Source organism: Protomyctophum bolini (genome assembly GCF_963924005.1).
Source record: "Protomyctophum bolini genome assembly, chromosome: 23".
Lineage (NCBI taxonomy): Eukaryota > Metazoa > Chordata > Actinopteri > Myctophiformes > Myctophidae > Protomyctophum > Protomyctophum bolini.
In genome coordinates, this window is record NC_137884.1 from 16,648,320 (window position 1) to 16,670,293 (window position 21,974).

The following is a 21,974-nucleotide window of genomic DNA, read 5'->3' on the forward strand; positions in this document are numbered from 1 at the left end:
TTACTTGCAGGTGAACACCTCCGATTTCTCGCTGCAGGTGTTGCACTTGACAAAGCAGCACCACTGGAACTTGCAGTTGCACTGCCAGACGCGCGTGTACTGGTGCGTATTGTGGCCCCGGCCGCAGCACATCAAGTTGCAGCCGTCTGTATACGGGGAGGTACCGTTGCAGAGCCTGCCCTGCGTCCCTGTGCTTCCCGTCACCGCGTCCTCCTCGCAGTAGTTGGGGGAGCGCTCCAGGTACACCAGGTCCGTGTCCGTTGGTTTCTGGTAGCCCCGGGCCTCTTTGAGGCGCAGGAAGGAGGGCTGGCGGAGCCGCGAGGCCCGCACTGGCTCCACCTGAACGGCGTCGCTGTAGCGTTCCTTCAGCATGTAGCCGATCTCTCTGAAGGTGGGCAGAGTGGTCCAGCATGTCTTGGTGGTGCAGGAACCTGACACGCCGTGGCATTTACACTCTAGCATCATGCGTTCCTCCAGGATCTGGACACACAGAGACAGAGAGGGTTGGAGGGCGTTCACCAGTCAGTGGCTGTGAGTGTGATCCTCACATCAACGTATAAAAGGCATGGTTACGATCGTCAACTGCATAAGCCCCATATACTTCACAGTATGACGAATAACAGATATAAGCTCTCATAAGATATCACAACGGAGTGAGCTTTTAATTAAAAAAATCTCAAAATATCTGACAAATTTGGTTAGGACAGAAATTACATGCCGAAATGGGGCTGCCAGGTGAAAAGTGATTAAATAATCGTTCCTCATTATGTACTCTACTCCCTCCCAGGGAGGGTGTAGAGTAGACGACCTCATGTCTCCTCTGATACACATGGAGTTTAAAGCAGCTACTTTTCACCTGCCAGTGAGGAGAGTTTGTGTGCGGAGGTTGACGCTATCTTCAAGTTTACCCTCACTGAACAGGCACTGCGAACAACCTCCTCTAGGAGTCTGTAGTCCGGCGGGATCCCCTGCATGCTTCCCACCCGCAAGCCCGTTTGAGAGCCCCTCATAGCCAGAGAAACCTTTGTGTGGTTGCCCTATCCAGGCGCATTCGTTTTGGTGCTCTGGTTTTAAGTCTAGGATGCCATGGTATTTTTAACCACATAATCCTGGCTTCCCTATTCTGGGCAATTTTAAATTTTGTCTCCCGATTTGTTAACAAAAATCACACCGTGTGAAGAGAGGGCGCTTTTATTGTACATCCTCCATTCATTGTCAATGGGAATGTACTTTGTGTAAAAAAAAAAATAGCCGATTTGCTCGTCTACATATGACGAGTCATAGTCATAGCTGAATATAGGAGGGGCTAGCACCCCTCAAAAAAAAGAAAAAAGGCTTGTGACACGTGAACTTGTAGATCTGCTAATAAACAACAAAGTATATACCAAGATATCTACTGCCATGTGTACTAAGTTCCACATGTATCAGTAGTACACATTTCACATGCCTAAAGTTGATCACAATGCCAACTTTGTGTCAAAAACTTGGGAAAAAAATTACGTATAACCAAAAGACTGTAGCCTATAATTAACTCTACCTTTCTTAAGACCACGTAATGGACAGGAAAACTGACCCGAGCTTTCAATGCAACCATACGTGTATAAAATTACACCGCGGTTAGAGCAGGATTTATATTTTGATACCTCATAGATAAATCCAGCTGACAAAAGTTACAGGTCACTGCCACACAGGAAAACGCCATAAGTTTTGACAGTAGATGTATTATCGCTGCCATTATCTAGGATGTGAAAGGCAATATGATTGCCGAGTGGGCAAGCATATAATCGGAACATGATGTAGCCTAGCGCTGACAGCAGGGGCCGGCATTATCAAATCAGCAACTCTATATCCACGCTGTCTTCCTCTGCATTGATATTGGGTTTGGGGGAATTGGCTCCCGATTTTGGTTGGTTCAGCGTGTGCAGTGGTGCAGAAGCAAAGGTTTTGGTGCTGCCACTGAGAGAGGAAGAGAGAGAGACTTGCAATAATATCTCGTATCCTGACTTAATGCTTGGTAATTCAATGAATGGAGCGCAGGGCTGTGGCACAACTCCCATTTGGCAGCGATGACTGGCCGGCCTTGCATTCCTCACGCGCACACATTGAAAACCTCCGCTTTGTTTGCACCAGCTTAATTTTATTAACAAATTATTTGTCCGTATGAAGTACCCATTACTGTTGTTCCCTTGCCTAAACCTTATGAACAATGTATTTAGCCTACTATAGTTGATGCAACAATTAGTTGTAACGGTGATTTACATGCCTATCTAACCAAAAAAAGCAGATTTATAAGCTCACAACACTGCAAGCTTGCAAATTGTTTACAATATTTGCCTGTGCATTCTCCCACTCTCTCTCTTTAAGCTTGCATAATTGGTTACAATATACAATATATAAATATAACCTACAATAAATCAGCCATTAGCCTACTCAATTGATAATAATCTGAGCTTTGACTTTAATAGCAATATATTCAAAACAATGCCTTGTATGTTGATCAGCAGGGTCTAGTTTTATCACAGGTACTCAACAGAAAAGTCTGTCTGATTTATATAGCAAACAGTTGTTTAAAGATAGAATTGCCACTTGTCCATGGGAGATATTGCACTATGTACTTCAGGCAGTACTACATGTATGTGGTCTCCCTACTCACGCTTGACACAGAGATTACAGCTTTGAAAGACTGGTCGAAATTTGGTCTTGTTGAGAGACCTGGATTCTAATTCCAGGACATAGAAGTAAAAAATGAATTCATATGAGCAAAAAACCAGATCTATTAAACTTTATTAGACGTTGATTTGCTAATTAAAAAAAGAGTTATCAAAGAAAGATCGCTTCTCGATTTGTCGATTATTTCAAAATGTCATCGGCCGAAACCTCGCAAGGACAATAAACTACAGCTGCAGTAGTCCTAGTCAGGATTTTACCTTCCGCCCCGCCTCGTTGTTGTGCAGGTTCATCAGTCGCCGGGCGTTCTTCTTGATCTCGCGGGCGTCCACGAAGCGGCGGGAGAAGTCCACGCCGTACTTGACGTCGGCGGAGCAGCCGCCCCACTTCCAGCCCTCCTCCTGGTCGTGGTAGCCCTGCTTCTCGCGGTCACAGCCACACTGAGTCAGGTTACCCTGGCTACAGGCCGCCGTCACCGCGTGGGCCACTCCGGCTGCGGTGATGGCATAAGTGAATGCCGCTTCTTTGCTTCCTATAAGGGGGGGAGGGACGCAGAACATGGATCATTCATAATATCGACGCTGTCGGTTATGTCCAAAGCTTACTTTTCAGAAAATGTAAATAAAACTAAAAGAACCTGTGTTCCAATAGAGCCAGTGTAGTTATTATTTTGTACAGCTACATAGTTTGTGTTTTATTTATTTAGTTTATTAAGTTTTTACTGCGTTGTTGAGGAACCCATTGCCAGACATTCCCATGGGAGCAATGTTTTGTCAAACATTACATGGAATGGTTTTGGAACTTTGTGGTTAACCACTTAAGCCCTATATACTTAGTTGTACGACAAATAGCGAACGTTGACATTTTTGGAAAAGTTTTGATTGAAAGCTGTGAACATTTCTGAAACATTTTGAAAATGTTTTGCATATATGGCTTAAATTAGGGACTATAGGTTGAAAGTGGTTAATGGAGATTGGAATGTACCTTGTTGGCTGCAGAACTTTTGCAAGATATACAGTAGGTGCCAGGTAGTCTCCTATGCACCGACTCCTATAATTTGTCCAGCTGCAAGTTTGACTTAATTTTTGGACTGGTGTGTTGTGGATTATTAATGTTTCATGTCCTTGTCTGATGGAGTTAGGTAATTGTAAGTGTTAACACCTGGGGAACCAAACAGCTACTACTCAGTCAAGAGGGAATGGCCAGTGGATTAGGCTCATGAGCTTCTGACAGGGCAGCGGTGACCGAACGGTTTGCGGAGCGGTCTTGATATCGGAAGGTCGCTAGTTCGTATCCCCGGACCGGCACGTTAAAATTACCACCGCTGAAGTGCCCTTGAGCATGAGCAAGGCATTGAACCCCTACCATGAAATATTCTATGAGCAGGGCCTAGCTGTAAACAAGTTCTTGAGCTTAGTCCAGTTACCCTGGGTAAATATAGTAACTTTGCTTTGCTTACAGGGCTTGTGAGCCTGTAGGTGTCCAACCCGACACAGGGATTTAAATGTATTAATGGTAGAGTATTGACAGCACTTCCAACCACTGCAGATGTGCTATTTTTATTGTGTTAACATACTCGTTCAAAACGACTCTCAAAGAGCACTTAGGGGCGGCTGCAATTCGAAACTGGCCCTTCCCCCCTCTATTTTTCTATATTATTCACGTTTTCCCTTTTTTCTAACTGTGCATTGATGATTATTTTTATTGTTTTGCATAGATGTGTATATTTGTATGTCTTTAAATGTTTTTGATGAATTGAAAATGAACGACCCTGATGTCTTAGTGCATCTGTTTTGTATTGACCTGTACCTTCCTTGGACAGATTGGTTATAGCAACATTTTTATTCATTAAAATAAGTTCCGTATTGCAGTTTTTAAGGGGCGCTAGCTCCTCCTATACACAGGTTTAATGTTTGTCTTTAGTTCAATTTTTGTTTTGGAAACGCATTGACAATGAAGGGAAAAATGATGTCATAATGTGTCATTTATGTCATATTGTCTCTTTATTGTTAATGGTGTTTAATGTCACCATTACATCACCTAATCAACATGAGTTAGACTTTAATATATTAGTGCCCCTCACTTCACACAAGTGTGATTTTTAAATCCCATTGGTGCTATAATGCCACAATGGCAATTTTTGCTTCTTATAAAAATCTGCTGTGTTGAAATATAACATTGTGAAAGAAATGGAGAATTTAAAAGTAATCAAGCTTTCTAAATCAACATGAAGGGGAAAGTTTAGGGCTACTGGTCTGGGTTAGCCTGTGGAAAACCACAATGGAATCTTTGTAAAATACAAAAATATCAAGCTGACTTTAGGAGTTAAACAATTCAACAAGTCTTTAGCCATGTGTTTAGCCTATTGTGCATTGCTGGTAAATCTTGATCTTACCCAGCAGGCATTCCCTGTTTGCGGGCAAAGAGAGACTATGGCAAGGATTTCTCAGAAGCTTAAGTCCAAGTGTGGAAGCACAAGTGACATCTACTGGTAGGCCAGAGAAGCCTTGAGTGAATCCATACTGCCATTGATGGAAAGTAACTAAGTGCATTTACTCTAGTAAATTATTTGAAAAGCAGTATTTTCATATTGTGATATTGCTACTCTTACTTTGAGTAAAAATATAAACTAATTTGAGTACCTTCACTACTGCAGTAGTGTCTGACTGACTTTGCTTTAACAATCTTAACTTTGACGTCCCTATTTCAGGCAAAGATTTTGCACAATTCTTCACAATTGAAAGAATATATCCCGGTAGTCAAAATAGACGATTTACAAGCTCACAACATGTTGCGATAAGTCCTTGTGAGCTTTTAGATTGGCTATTTATGAATAGCTGAAGTATAAAATCGGGTTTAAGTGGTACAGTCCATCATTACTGCAAGTGATACCTCTGTTGAATGCTGAAATAATGTGTGGCTGGACTTGACTGGGATGTTCCCCGTTGTGAGGTTCATGAGTCACCATTTGGGTTTCAAAATAAAAACATTTATATACTTATTTATGGCATAGAGAGGGAATGCAATTATTGGCATTGCTTTTGGGCAGTGCAATCGGATAACCTCCGTCCCCGATCAAGATACTGCTGGGCCTGCGATCTTCGCAACTGCCCCTGAGTATTATTAATGCATGGCGTCTCTGGTAGAGGCGATTGTGATGGCAGTCTTCCAACCTGACAAACTCACTCCCGAGAAACCGTTGGACCTGCGGTCCCCCAAGTCACCCCATCCCATCCATAAATCTTAACAAACTCTGAAGTCTTCTCTCAACAGACTAAATCTGCGGCCCATTCGGAAATATTGCGGAAATATTGTATAGTGAGCGTTTTTCAAGGCATCGGGCCCTCTGCTATGGCCAGACAGCCATCTCCCGGCAATATGATTTGTTTTGATTGTACAGCGCTGCATGCAGGGTTCCATTGTTGCCATCCAGCTGCTGTAGCTGACTTCAATTAGTGGTTAGAATGAAACCCTGGTCTTTCTCAATACTTAATGAGTTCACAGGCCCGGCAGGTCAATCAAGTGAAGCGGGTACACGGAGAGAGTCGAGGGGGGGGCAGAAGATTCATTTTTTTCCCCTATTTTTTATGGGACACAAATAAGAACAGCCAACGACTGATCTTACATTGCCCATTATTGATCATCGATTCATCAAGCAAGACAGATTGAGGTCACAGATTGAGACGTTAAGCACCACTGTGATTTTACATTGTTTGTGGCTCGTGTAGCAGTTATTAGATGAGATTGAAATGAGATTTACTGGTCTGGAATGTTACCCGCAATGCCAATGTCAAGCCTACTACATGGATGATACGTGTCTCTATTAGGCCTTCCACACACCACGGGAGAACGAGATAAGTTTCTTCCGACAGAAAGGCATAAAGTTATCCAGCCGTCTGTCTCTGACTCCCGTCAAGGGGGAAGTGATTGTTCCCAGAGCAGCTGGATTAAACGCAGTTCCAAACCCACAGTGGACCGCAACAAAACATGTCAGCCTGACAGAAAGACACTTTATATAAGAGGTCCACGTTAGGAGCGAGCGGAAGGCTTCTGTGAAACAAACTTATCTGGCGAGGAGGAATGATGAGAGACGCGTATGTTTGGGGTGTTTACAAATCGTCATCTTTGATTGACAGGCTCTCCACTGATGGCATGCTCAGATAGGCCTTCTGCCATCTTTCGTTTTGAGGACAATTTTGCTTTTGCTTTTTCACGTTGAATTCTAAGCCAGTGTTGTCACAAATGAGAAGTGACAATGAAGCCACATGGAGCTGATAATTGATCTAAACGCTTTTAGGACACGGGCAACAAGGCTTCGAGTTTCAGCTGTTTGTGTCATACACGTTACACGTGTATGTAATTGTGGTTAACGCCAGTGGGAAGTAGAACTGCTGTGCTTTCAATGAAAGTTTTCAAACTGCAATTTTGTCAACCTAAGTTGAACTGTGCGCAGAAGTGAAGTTGAGCAGTAGGCTACCTTTGAGCAAACGTTGTAGAACAGTACGAGAACTTTTTTCAACAAAAATAAATAACAGCTCTACAAGCTCACAGGTGTGACATGTTATGAGCTTGTTACACGTTATAAGACTAAGAACATTATTACTGATGTAAGGTTTCCACTGTCATCTTCTGCATTATCTCAAGTGAACTGATCAGTACTTTCTTCTCTGACTTTTCGGACAAACCCTTGGACAAAAAATCCCACATCCATTTTTCATTAATTATATCCTAAGTAAACCTATATCTTCAGCCGCTGGGCCGGATCTCTCAGAAAAGGTCAAGGTCAATCCAGTAACAGAAGGTGATGCATATGGATCTTCCTTTTGTTATTTAGTACTGTAGGTGCAAGGACTAAGGTTTTGACGCAAGGTGCATCTTCTCAAGTCATTCGTCCTAAAGTTGAACCTTAGAGCTCTGTAAGGTCGTAATCACTATGATTTTCATCAGTCTGCTAAGTCAAGTGTATTCAGGTGTAAATGTTCCCTTTGACAGCTGAATTGAGAATCAAAACTGTTCAAATAACTCCTCCCTCTAGACATACTTGCCAAATTACACCCCTTCTCTTGAGATTTTGTTAAATAAAATAAAAAGGAAAATATTATTCTTTTGTTGCTGCTTTTTTGCTGACAACAGCCAGTGTCAAACTGACTGACCTACTCTCAGCTCTTGTCCAAAGACGGTCCTTTCTCCAAGGGCAGAGCAGTTCCACCGGCCGTAGCGGAACTGGTACTGGCACTCGTTGATGCCCAACTGGGCCCCTTCGCCGATGACGATGATGGCGTCAGGGCGACTCTGGCAGAGGGCTCTCTGACGGGGGGCCAGCCCCGGAATCTTGTTGCAAATTATGTTAGCCCCCAAAGCTACCACAGAGGACAGCGCCCTATAGGCAGGGGGAGAGAGAGAGAGAGAGAGAGAGAGAGAACGGGAGAAACAAAGCAACATCAAAAGACGAGTTTAATTCACTGTCACACAACGAGAGACGGAAGAATTCCGATTTAAAGAGGGAGTCGGGGCATCAGAAGTAGTATAAGTGACTGTCATGCAAAGTGAGACACAGAAAGAGACTGTTGTCTTGACTTTTGATAAGAGTCTATATACAATACTATCGGTATCGGGAACCAGGAGGAGAGACATGAGGAGATGGAGAGAACGGCAATTAAACTTGGAATGTGTACAACCTGATACGTCTCACAAAGGTTCCTTTAGAGTGAAATAGAGAGACAGTTTTGACATAAAGAGAAGGTAATCAGCATGGATTGAACTCTTGACTCATGGTCACCAAACACAAATCTTACCAATTAGAGCAGGAAACTACGGATTTTGTCCACCAGCTGCAGTGACGACCGGTGAATCTGAACATTCGCCAGCCGCTTTCAATCATTTACCATGTTCTCAGTTTTAAGAACCTGATCGTGTATTTGTATTGTATGTATTGACAGCTACTTGTTACCATTTGTACCCTATTTAGCACTGAGGACTATGACATTTAATTTACCAGGATTTGGCTGGGGAGTGGTGAGGTGCGTTGAATTCAAACAAAAAAGATGTCTTCAGTCGGAATTCAAAGGTGCATACTTTGCTATGTTAAAGAACAGTTATATCGTGACCTACACAGGACACTGTCCGTTCTTCATGACAATAGCCAGTCTGTAGATCTGAAAATGTGAGACATTATGTGATCAAATAAACATAGGAGGAACGGGGGAGGGGAGCAAGACTTAAACCAGCCCAGACCACACAATGGGCGGACTAATCTAATTGACTTTAATAAAAACTTGAAAGAAAACAATAGTTATAGGATGTGGGTCCAACTCACTCCAAACCATCTCCTTGTGCCTCTCTGTCTCTCCCTCTGTTACAGAAAACATGGCCAACCACAGCTATTTTAGGGCCCAGGGCCTTGCCCTTGTTATTATGAATGAAATGCATGTATGGTGCAGCAATCATCCCCTCCAGAGAGGGTCTGGGTCTTTTAATGTCATAAGAAAGAGCTCATTACATAGGCCTGTTCCCGTATAAGACATAGCACGAAGGAGGCCAATGCAATAGGGACATTTTACTCGTTTCCATATGCCCTCCAATTATAACGCTTTTCTGACGAGGTGCGCTTGTGACAAAGCGGTTATGTTGTAATGCGCAAATCCGTAAAATCGGGTTATCTCATCAAATATACCCAAAATGCATGTAGCGTGTGGGCCTATAGGGGGAAATCATGATAATGAAATGCCATCTACTCAACTCAATGAATGACAATCAGCTGGGTTGAGCTGAAACCGAATTTTCCCATGCCGGAGCAAGTGGTCAATATTCTATTCTCCGTTTAACTAAGCTGTTTAATAATGATAATATACGAACTATAGGTTATGAACAATTTTTTTTCAATAGGCCTATGGGTTAGGGAAAAAAATAAAATTACAAATTAATCTATTATTAGACGGACAACATTAATTCCCAACACCCGATCAGGCGCCTGTCGCTTTCAAAAATGATATTGAGAAAGCATGATTCCATGCCCCATATGCAACTACCACGCAAAGGAAAAAAAGCACTCTTAATTGTGTGGACGGTTACGGGTCCATGTGGTTATTAGTTAGGCCTAGGCCCACTGCCAGAGGTCAATAATAGCCTATATAATAGGCTGCTATTAAATATCAGGATTGCATGTGCACCGTTCTGCAAGAGTAGCCTACCAACTAAATCAACCGCCAATTACGCACCAATTTACAGGTGCAATACTCGGTCACATCAACCTTTTGGCATAGCACTTGAATTCTCTAGTCTATACAGTAGCGTAGCCTATAGATCAGTGGTTTTCAAAGTGAATTTCAAGTCTACAAATGTACTCTTACGAGTTTGTAACTGACAGTGTACAAATATCAGAGTTGAGATAGGATAGGAGACCCTGAAATGCTAAACTTTGAGAAGCACTGGTAGGATGTATAATGGATCCACCTACAGGTAGCTACCGCTGGTGAGGATGAGGAAGATCTGCGGGTAGTACACGGACAGCAGCGCACTGCGAGACGAGACGATGAGCATGGCTGCACATTGAACACAGCGGACTGCTGCAACCAAAAAAAAAGACGAAATGTGAAGAAAATATATCCTTTTTCTTCTTTCTTTCTTTTTTTTTCTTTTAGTCCGTGAGTATCACTCGTGAACGCAGTTTCTTGTTGAGAAGCAGCGTGGTGGTGGTCCTCTCTTCAGTCGCTGGAGCGTCGGTGCGTATCGGCAGCAGCTGCTCCGAGCGCCCCTGATGTCCATGTGCCGAGGAGTCGGGGAACGAGAGGCGTCATGTCCAGCCAGGCGGTCACGGCCGTGTGTGTGTGCATGTGTGCATGTGTGTGTGTGTGGGGGGGTGGGGGTGGGGGCAACGTGCGCCGCCACCTGGGCTGATAGACGGGGGGAGGGAGGTAGGAACGGGGAGGTGATGTTGGGTGGGTGGGGGGGGGGGGGTGCTGGTTCCGGATGTCAGTCAGGGATGTGCGGCTCTCATCTCCCAAAAAAGAGAGCGTTCTGTCATTGGCTGGGCCGGTGGTGGGAGACAAGTGTGGGATCACAGTCTGTCCAACCCCCGGGATGGGACTGGTCACTGGTGCATGGATGGATGAGTCTGCACCCCCCCCCCCCCCCCCCCGTCGCACGCACACGCACGCACACACACACACACACACACACACACACACACCCTCAAACTCCATCCCCACCCCGAACCTATACAACTAACTCCAACCTTGCATGCTCTTTGCTCTCTCTCTCTCTCTCTCTCTCTCTCTCTCTCTCTCTCTCTCACACACACACACACACACAGTGCCGTTTCTACGGGGGGGCACTAGGGGGCACTGCCCCCCCAGATAGACTTTGTGCCCCCCCAGTCCAGAACCCTACCCCACCATTATTTTTAATGTTTTACAGGTTTAAAATATATATAATGTGTTATTTTCATGTTCTTTGTGTTTATAATAAATTTACATTTTCTAATTAATTCATAGTAATAAAAATGCAATAATAACAAGTACACTGGCACCTATAGTCGGTGCACCTAGTCGGATTCGTTTTGATGCAGCGCACCAAAAGCTACGTCATTACCTGTGTGACTTCAGTCCATGCTTCAGTCACAGTGAAAACAAACCCAAACCGGTAAAATTGAATCATGGATATTAGGAACTGGCTCAAAGCCAAAACACCAAACTCTATAAACCCACCAGCACCTTCAGAAAGGCAGACTGATGACGATACTGAAACCAACACCATGTCGCCTGTTGTTGTTAATATTGCGGGCCATTGCGGGGAGTCGAGCACCGAGCACTACTAAATGCACAACGAAATTCGGTCGTCGGATGGGGTTCGCGAGTGTCGGATAGCATTATTCCAGTGAGGCAGAGGGCTGCTGTCGCAACTTCCACAGCAGCAGCTCAACTTTCGGACCTCCACCACCACCGCATGCTTCTCCACCAGAGGTTCTTGGTTCTGGCACACCGTCACTGAATCAGGTAAAACGGGACAAATACCCAAGTAGCCTTCGGGCGCGTTCGGAAATAGCGCACTGAGCCCACTGTGCAATGCAAACTAATAGGAGAGTGTGCTCCGGTGTGGTATTTCCGAACGCGCCCTTCATAATGGCAAACGTGCAATCTGCAGACGCGCAGATCCCCCCCCCCCTTTGCCTCCCGACATAAATACACTATATAGACTTGTTGTTTTTGGTTGGTGCATAAACTTTTACTCATATTCCCCTACCGTGGAGATGGCCACATATAAAAGACACTATAAGCCTAAATGCTCAACTATTTGTTGGTGATTAATGGTTGGTGCATAGGCTATAGTCTTTTTTTCTACTTTCCTCCCGCCGTGGAGATGCTCATTGTGTTCATTGTGTTGTTGGTGCGATGCGATCGTGTTTCCACATGACAGTATATAGGCTATGTTTGTTTGTTTGTTCTGTTGGCTACAATAATTAGGCTATATTATTTGTTTTGGTGTATAATTGGAACCTATACTTGTAGCCCTTCTCCAAGCCTTTTGTGTTGTTTTATTGTATAGGCCAATGTGAGAGCTTAATTGCTATATATGGATGTGAACTTGAAAAATCAAGTGCCCCCCTTGGAAATATGAATGCCCCCCTGCTGATTATTCCCTGGATACGGCACTGCACACACACACACACACACACACACACACACACCCTCACATGAGGTGACCTGGTTGACCCCAAGTCCACCATGCAGCGTGCTGTCCCCTCTGTTGATGTAAATAAAGGTATTATACATATAGGCTACATTTAACTATTATATATTACAGTAATACATGCATTTCATTAATTGCATTACATTAATAATGCTCATCAGATAAATAACATGTGATACATACATTGTATTTCTCAGCTGTAGCCTACTGTGTGTGTGTGTGTGTGTGTGTGTGTGTGTGTGTGTGTGTGTGTGTGCGCGCGCGTGCGTGTGCGTGCGCGCGTGTGTATACAGTATGTAGAGAGAGAGAGTATAGCTAGCCTAGGCTTAAATATAAATATTATTTATGACACATTGGCATTTATCTGACACATGTGAGACGCTGTTGGGAAAACTGTTGATACGTATTCTGATATAGAGCTATATGATATAGCAATGATTAATAGTAATTGTTGCTATAGAGTGCTTGTTACAGTAGGTAACAGGTGTCTGTCTCCATCTCTTCTGCACCCCATTCGGATGCTAATACAACTATTGAATCAGACTATTCATTGGTCTAAGTAGCATTTGATCTCTGTTGTGTTGAGGAAAGCTTGGAGGCGCATATGAGCTCCTATGTCTGCTTTTTTATGCTATGCACAGCTTGTGTGTATAGGTGTGTTTGTCTGAGCACGTGTTTGTAGCACGGAATGTGATGATTTGATACAAGTGTTGTCACGGTACGTGACATTTATTTTGTTATTGTGTACCTTTTATTTTGTAGTATTGTTTTGTGCCATCCTGTCTGCCCCTGTAGTTCTGTACCTGCCTTGTCTACCTGTATTGTGATTAGTCTTTGTTTTCCACCTGTGTCCTCTTAGTCCCCCAGCCAATCCCTGTCTTGATTTTGAGTTTTGTTCACCTGTGTCTAGTTATCCCTTGTCTATAAGTATGCCCTTGTGTTGTCAGTTCTTTGTTGGTTCGTAAATTGTTGTCAGTGATTTCTAGCTCCTCGTGGTTCCTTGTATATTCCTAGTCCCAGTGTTATTTCTTGCTCCTAGTATTCCCTAGTTTCCTCGTGTTTCCTGTGTTTGTTCCTGTACCTGGTTTTTGGTAATAAACCACCGTGCACTCGACCTGCCTTGTGTCTGCCTCATCCTCTGCCTTTGTCCTGCGCTTGGGTCCTACACACCTCTGACTCTGATCGTGACAAGTGTGTGTTTTTTTTAAAACTTGCAACGCGGTCGTCCGACCAAGACTAAGCTTGAACCTTGAACCAGTACGTAGACTCTACTGGTTCAAGGTTCAAGCTTAGTCTTGCTCAGACGACCGCGTTGCAAATTTAAAAAAAACATGCGTAAAGATCTCAGATGCACTGTAAGTGAAAATAATTTACAGTGAGAATAACTTGAATCTGCAATGCGGAATTTATTTTAATGAAAACTTAAAAGGTTATTTTTAACTGATCTATGTGGTAGAGGTAGAGTATGTTAATACAATTGTAATACACACCTGTACATAGTGGTGGGAGGTGCATGGTCTCCCTACTAGGCTACTCTCAAGGAAGAGGAAGAACATCCAGCACCAGTTTGTATAGCTGAGACTTACTTTATTTTAAGGCAACAAAAAAGGCATTGAGATGTGCACACAATCTTCTCTGTGAACTCCCTACTACTCTTCTATTGATAAATGTTCACCCTGGTGTTGGGTATAGGACCTATGGGACATACTGTACTGGTTGATATAAATATAGAGCATAGCAGTGGCGGCAATTTTGTGTTGCCAGAGATAGAAACCCAATTCATTTCTCCCATGGAGATTTCCAAAAATATATATCATTTTAAGCGATTCTGTATCAAAACATATTTGAAAATGAAAAAGAAATTGTATTTATTAAATATATAGTAGCCTATATAATATAAATACATATTCAAATAGGCTATATGTTTTGACAATGTTTCATGATTCACCAGGAGCCTGGATGGCTTGGTTTCATGTCCTATATAGGCCTACAATACTGCCTGAATCTGATAAGCCCAGTATCTCCCCATTATTATGTTTCGGCTTTGGTGTCCCGTGCGGGAGAGGAGACCAAGGTTCGAATCCCGGTTGTGGATGGCAACTTTAAACACTTCATCTCGCCAATTATAAAATGTGTGCACTCTGGGGAATGAACATTAAGTAGATGGATCTCTCTCTCTCTCTCTCTCTCTCTCTCTCTCTATTCTGTAGAGACACACCTTCAGCAGTACGCCCTCATGTGGTTGCAGAGAGGAACATCTCCATCATCACAACTGTGAGTGACTATATTTCTGCTGTGTGCAGTGCAGCATTGTTGTTGGCTGCAGAGCAGACACTTTATCAAGTTCTGTCACATGACATAAACCTGACAGCATAGATGTAAGCATATGTTGCGTCGCGCAAGACATCTTTTGAAGTCACCCGTCGTCGTAACCTCGTGGGAATACAAACATCCAGCGAGTTGCAAAAAGGCTGCGAACACTTGTTAAGGCGAGACCACGACAGGAATATTTACTGTCCCCCAACCCCCCCTTTTAAACACGGTCCCTGCAAATAGTCTCTTTGCTGTGGAATTTCAGAGCGAGTCAAGCGCTACAAGGGGTGGGAGCTGCAGGCCTGTTGTGATTTCATAGAGTCTTCAAAGGGATGGGGACTTTTATAGGTCTGCTCAGTGACATGGGGATGTGAGGGCAAAGTCCAATGTCTCTTTGGTTGACATTTTAGAGAAGATTGAGATCGGGGAGGGGGAGCACTGTCTCTACACAGTGTTAATTTATCCTTTTGTAACTCCGAGCGTCTACCAATGTAGCCGGCGTTAAATGAACACTGAGGATTTGACTGTGTGAGTGATTTTCAACCAGTGGTCCTTGAGGGGGTTCGAGGTGGTCCCCAGCTAAATGATGGAGAGTTGGTAACCAAATGGACACGTATTTGACTCTCGAGAGCATAAAATGAAACCAAATGGCATTTGGTTAAATATTATTATCTTATGAGTTAAATTATTGTTATACATCTGCATTAATTAATTCACAAGAAGTCTACACAATTAGAGAATGTAGAATAATTGTTATTTTGATCAAAGTTTGCCTATTGTCTCTCCCCCTATGGTACAGTACTACATCAATTCTTGGGTGACTGGGTCTGAGAGGCTAAACCTCATCAAATGGTGGTCCGTGGCTCAAATGCCGTATAAATAATGGATATGAAATGGGTTGAAAACCATTGGTGTAGTAGTTAGAGAGCCCATTCCATAAATGGTGTGATCAACTGAAGTCACTTGTCCTCTGATGGCCTCATGGAACGCTTCATTGTGTTCACAACACCACTTTGACTTGTTTTGCTTGAACTGTTCACCAAATGACCACCCCAAAAAGAGGTTCTGTTGATGCTCACCACCAGTACAGTTTTGACAGGCTCGCATTGTTCCGGACCAGGGAAGACAAATATACTTCAGTTCTCTCGCTTCTATCAGATTGGATCGGTCCCGGCTCCGATTGAGTGTAACCATACCCTCGGTGGTCGGATCTGTGTGTGTGGAGCGGCTGGGTTGGATTGTCCGGGTCCAAGATGATAGTGGATGGCTCCAGTACGCCCCCCCCCCACCCCCGTGTCAGAATAACTCAAAAGAGGACACTATATATTCTCTATCTAGCGTATATATGACTGGTCTGAGGCCACTGGTCTCATAGATAATGTTGCTGGCGCAAGATCCACACTATAGGCCGAGACACTCCAGACAGAGAATTAGGGATCATGGTGTGTGTCTTTCCATTATCTCTGCCTGTCTCTCTTTGTCTGTCTGTCCGTCTATTCTGTCCGTCTCTGTCTCTGTCTCTGTACCCCAATCTATGTATCTATGTATACAGCCTCTGCTTGTCTCCCTCTTCTTTTCTATCCATCTGTCTCTGCCCCCCCCCCCCCCCCAACCCTTCTCTCTCTCTCTCTCTCTCTCTCTCTCTCTCTCTCTCTCTCCCTGTCAAATAATCCTACCCCTGACCACCAGTTCCAAAGCCAAGATAGCACTTAAGGCAGTGTGTACTCAGTGTCTGGGCATGTAACACCGCTGTATCTGTTTCTCCTCATATTTTGTGTGCAGCAGAAGATGAGGCTAGAGAGAGACAGAGCGCCGGGGGGGGAGGCATCTTAAGTTCGGTATCCCACTGGAATTCCTCTTGTACACTTCAATGATACGTCAGGCCAGCGATGGCAACAACTACAACCCCCCCCCCCCAACACACACACACACACACACACACACACACACACACACACACTCACACTCACACTCACACTCACACTCACACTCACACTCACACACACACACACACACTCACACTCACACTCACACTCACACTCACACTCACACTCACACTCACACTCACACTCACACTCACACACACACACACACACACACAGACACACACACAGACACACACACACCCCGTACATCTTTTTGTGTCGTAATCCGAAAATAGCTGATTTACAAGCTCACAATGCATTGCTGATGTGACACGATGGGATCTTATAGATCACCTTCGGAGCACGACACAGTCGTACGACGGCGGATTATAAATTGTCCATGACTCCTGTTTGCGTTTTGCCGCTGAAATAAAATATTATAGGATAAGAAGGTACTGTCATACAGTATGATGGTGAGGCTATATTATTATGTCATGCTATAGCTTTATGACACAACGGGATCACACAGAGAGGCAGTGGTGGAGAGAATGGTGGTGAAACAAGGAAAGTATTAGGGGTGGTGCGGCTGCCAAGCTGGATATGAGCCCTATAAAAGTCTACATTAATAATCCTTTTCCAAGAACCGGTCCTTGTGGATCTTGTGACATTCTTTCTTCGGGCCCAGAAGGACCCAGGGTGGTTGCCTAGAGGACGGTGCACACCGAACAAAACAATGAAAATAGAGACATTCATCATAAGTAGGCTAACCCGGCAAGACATGAAGAACAGCATGATAATGTATGCATACTGTAGGCGTATTATAAGACAATGGGTGCCTGGGCACGGCCTTGTAAAAGGCCTCCCCACACTGACGTGCAGCCGACAGCACAATAACTACACTTACCTGTACGCCAACTCAATCAACAGCGCACATACAATTAATTGCAAAAGCATATTAACTAATGCCTAATATATGCTCTGTCATTGCCATAGCGCGCACTTGCCCTATAGCCTTGCTGTAGCACTTACCCTAGCCTCGACGACCTTCCAGACGTATGCAAAGGCTCAACTTATGTCATTTTGGTAACATTTTATAGTACTCTATAGTGTATACTCATAATTTCATTGTACAGATATTCTGTTAGACGGATGTTAGAGTCTTGATGACTACTTTCTATGTATTTGATATTACTGTGTTGTTCTTGCTTACTGTCATACGATGGTGTCACACATTGAAAATAGCAGATATACAAGCTTACAATGCTTTGTGCATGCAACAGGTTGTGAGCTTGCAGATCAGCTATTTACATCCCAATTTGACGCCTTCATATGACCAAGTATAAATCAGGCCTAAGTTAAGACACACTAAACCAGTGGTTCTCAAAGTGGAGTGAGTCCGTGCACCCTCAGAGTTCCTGGAGTGGGTTCCAAATGGACCCTTACAGGTCTGTAACTCTTGAGAGTGAACAAATGGAATGGGTCCATTTGGTTCCATTTTTTGTACACTCTCCGAGTTAAACCTCCTTCCCATGGAGGAGATTTTGACCAAGAACTCATAAAGCTGAAGTACGGTGCATGGATACTGTATCACCTAAATATAATTTCCCCATGTGGTCTACTCTCAATGAGTCCCTGGACTTCCAATGTTTTTATTGATTAGCTTATATTTTGTTATTGATTAGAATCAAAGGTTTTATGGTCACGATTCATCAGGATCCTGGATGGTTTGATTCTAGACTTAAAATAATTGATATTTTTTTAAATCTCTTTTTGTGGCACCAGAAAACCACAGCCACTGCTATGCACTGAACTATGCACTAAACACTAAATGGTATTCTTTGTTTCTCAAGTCATATTAAAAGTGAATGTACAGGATATTCCTTCAGTTTTCAGTCAAATGAACGTTTCAAATGAACATGAAATGACAAGACATTTTAATTTAATGTTATAACCCCTACAACTCACGCAGAGGCATTGGCTTAGGGGGGCCTCTGAGCTCTTGGGACTAGTTGGCCTGTTCGTTAATCCACCCCAGAATGCATGGTATAAGATCATGTCAGCACACTTAACCTCATTACCGTTCCGCGTATGTATTGTCTATTCTGGTTTGGTTTGTTAGTTTAACACAATTTCTGTTTTATTCAAGGACACACAGCAGAGAAGCATGCACGTTGGACGGCAGCCGTAACCTCAAGTCCCTCGTCCAGACAATGAAGGGTTCAAGGGTAAGATCTGGAGAAGTAATTCTCAACTTCTTTTAATTTGAAGGACAAGGACCCCCAGTTAAATATGCACACGAAGACCCCCATTTGGAATGATTTATTTGTTTATTAATCTCTGGGACCCCAATCGTCAGGGTTTAATCTAACACACATTGTACACATGGAATCACATGGACCCATAATTATAGATAACATAAATATAAACTGTACGTACGTACGTACGTACGTACGTACATAGTGTACATAGTGTACGTCTGTAATCCACGTAAATCCATAGGAGTTGAGTCCATAGGATACACCGTTGTCCAGAACCAGCAAGCCTCTGCCCGGGCTCTGGCCCTGATCACCCCTATATATCCATATATGGAGCTGGCCTGTTCTGACATCACAATGATGTTCTGACATATGCATAGACTCCATATTTGGGCATGCCTGACAAAGAACTACATATATACTGTAGGCATAAAAGGGACACAGACATAATAACTGGTGAGTGGGTGGGGCATTAATTTCCAACTTGCATCGTTCCAAATAGGCCAGTGCCCAACGGATATGTGTAAATTGGGGAGAGGTTGGAATCACTCATGCTACAATGCATGAGGGCTCTTCATTGTTGTTGCCTGGTTGGGGAGATGAATATTGCCCTGTGTGTCCCTCACTACGGCGATGGGATTATGGCGTTTGTGAGATGAAAAGCGAAGCTTGCGCCCTCGGGGTTGGACATGCGAGAGAGTGTTTATGACGCAGCCAAGCGCGAATACTTTGTAATCAAATCTAATTTACACCGTTCAGGGCATCCATGCAGTCCTGCGAGCTGACAGGAGGAAATTGATTCCATGTTTGGTGGGGGTTGCAAGGGTGGGGGATGGAGAGGGGGCAACGCAAAATCCACTTTTGAGCAATTATTGTCCTCCCAGCATCTTGAACCTTTTTGAGAGCAGATGAAGCGAGAGTAAAGAAACAAGAACAAAATAAAACCCAGCATATTTGCAACAATGTAGTGCACATAAACGTCACCGAGAATTATCCCTTTCATGTAAACAGGATTTATGTTTTTGGTGTTGAGATACGGTTTTGGAGTCGTAAACACGTTGCAGATGTAGGGACAACAGATGCATATGGTGTCCCCAGACATGGCAGCTGAAAAGAAGAAGTCCATGAGAAGTTAACAAAGCAAGAATTGCTGTTTTCATTTGCGTGCGAGTAAGTCTTCGGTTGTTTTAAGTTGCAGAATCATTAGCGCATGTAGCCTAGGCCTACATGTTTTCAAGGCAACTGCAGAAAATGCCTTTGAACCGGAGTGGGTTCTGGTTTGCCAAAAGCAATCAATCAATTACTCAAGTGTCTTAGATTATAAAGGATGATGATGTTGTTTCTTTTGTTCCGGAATCTGAAGTACATCAACTAACCACAGGTTGCTTAGTTGTTCTTCTTTATTTTTATTTCATGTTATTTATTATTCTTTTTATGTTTTTCTCCTAGCATTTGGTATTTTGATTTTCCTTTCTTTTTTTTCTTTTTTTGTTGTTGTTGCAGATGTGTGTCCCAAAGAGCCTTCATTTGTCCATTTTGGGACAGACATCTTCACACAAATGTCATTCCATAGATATCTATATGGTTTGTAAAACCATTAGCATTCTGTTAAACAGGGACTTGAGTCACCATTTTTGTGAAACACCCATGATTCCTTCTTGTAAAAGCAAATGTATTTTTTTAGGTGGAGTTCTTGCACACACAATTGAACACAACTCCTGTCTTTTCCTGAAGAGGGCGCCAGAGTACCAGAGGTCAGTGTTTGATGGAAGAGGCCTTTTCAGTTACTGACTTGAACCCATACATTTTTATTTTCCAACATTGTACCTCATATGGTAAAACAGCTGTAACATATTTGACCAGAACAGGCAAGGGTGCAGCATTTAAATACAACAGACCTGTGTTCAGCATTCTCTCTGTCACAACTAAGTTCACCTCGTCCTCGGGGACCGGGGGTCGCTTCCCACCAATTCCAAAGAATGTTTGTTGGGCACCTAGGCTGCCAAGCCAGCCTGACGGCGTGCCGCGCGTTCGACTCCCGATCCCGACGGCCTTTGCCGCGTGTCTTCTCCCCATTTCCTGTCAGTCTACTTTCAACCTATCAGAAAAAAGCCCCCCAAAAAGGAAAAAGCCAAAACAAATATCTTTAAAAAATATCCTCTGGGGTGTTTGTTCCCGAGAGGAACTAAGAATTCACCCTTCATTGACTGTTATGATCAAATAGATAAGTGGTTGTCAGGTGGCAGCCCAGTAATTTACTTTGTCATCCCCACAGCACCCCTGAATTACATTGATACTTTATTTCACCTTACATTTATGAGTAAGATTTGAGAGAATATCCGTTTCCATTAGGACAAATTTAAAATAACTTCATACTACTTAACCACTTGAACCTCAGCACTCCTATTCTTGGTGCAAGGAACGCACCAAGGAGACCAACTCAGGTCAGTATAGGCTATTATAATAAGTTGTTAAACTGAAGTAAAATTGATATATTCCAAATATCAAAGCATTCTGCGGCACCACTGGACTTGCATCACGGCACCCACTTTGCAAAACTGAAATACCCCTTAACTCTTAATTGAGTTTAAAAGTATTGTCAAATAATAGTTTCTGGCCTGGATTTTCTTTGTGTAAAGTCAGTTCCATTTGGCATCCTCAAGAGGGCTCCTCAGTTCCATGTTTCAAAGTGCCGGAGGTCACTCTACTGAGTCTACTCTGTCTACTGGTGACATGCTGTCAAACCCCCACATTAAGGATCCCCCTCGGCACCCTTTCCTGGTTCCGCCATCTTGGTTCCTACCCAGGGGTCATCGCCATGTTGGCTTGTGGTGGACATTTTGGTCAACATTCCATTTTTGCCACGGACATACAAAGTGAGTGGACAATAATATGACCAGAAACACATAAATAGATAGCCCTGAATGACCATAACAGGTCTGTACCTGTCCATTTGAACACAGAGTTAAGGGGGTCTTTGCAAATAAAACATTTGAAAACCACTAGTACTAGTGGACTGCTAATGTGCCATAGTGTCATAATAAATAATTATCATACTTATTCTGAAGAAAACCTCGAGACTTGACATTCAGTAATCAAAATGAGAACATTATAATGGTGTGTAAAACAGAAAATCTCAAATTTGCCACGGACAAGACCAAGTCTTTGCCGTGGACACAATCTTTGT

The 21,974-nt window shown here is 43.4% G+C and overlaps 1 protein-coding gene across 1 annotated transcript; it reads right to left on the reverse strand.

Annotated features, from left to right (window-relative positions):
• wnt7ba (wingless-type MMTV integration site family, member 7Ba) lies at window positions 1–10,215 on the reverse strand (the record flags this gene model as incomplete). The annotated part of the gene is made up of 4 exons (XM_080756866.1): window positions 10,124–10,215; window positions 7,821–8,047; window positions 2,928–3,199; window positions 1–480 (listed from the first exon to the last, which is right to left on the reverse strand). The coding sequence occupies exons 1-4, from the start codon at window positions 10,204–10,206 to the stop codon at window positions 1–3; spliced, it is 1,062 nt and encodes a 353-aa protein (XP_080612992.1). The 5' UTR covers window positions 10,207–10,215.
• Between the last annotated feature and the right edge of the window lie 11,759 nt (window positions 10,216–21,974).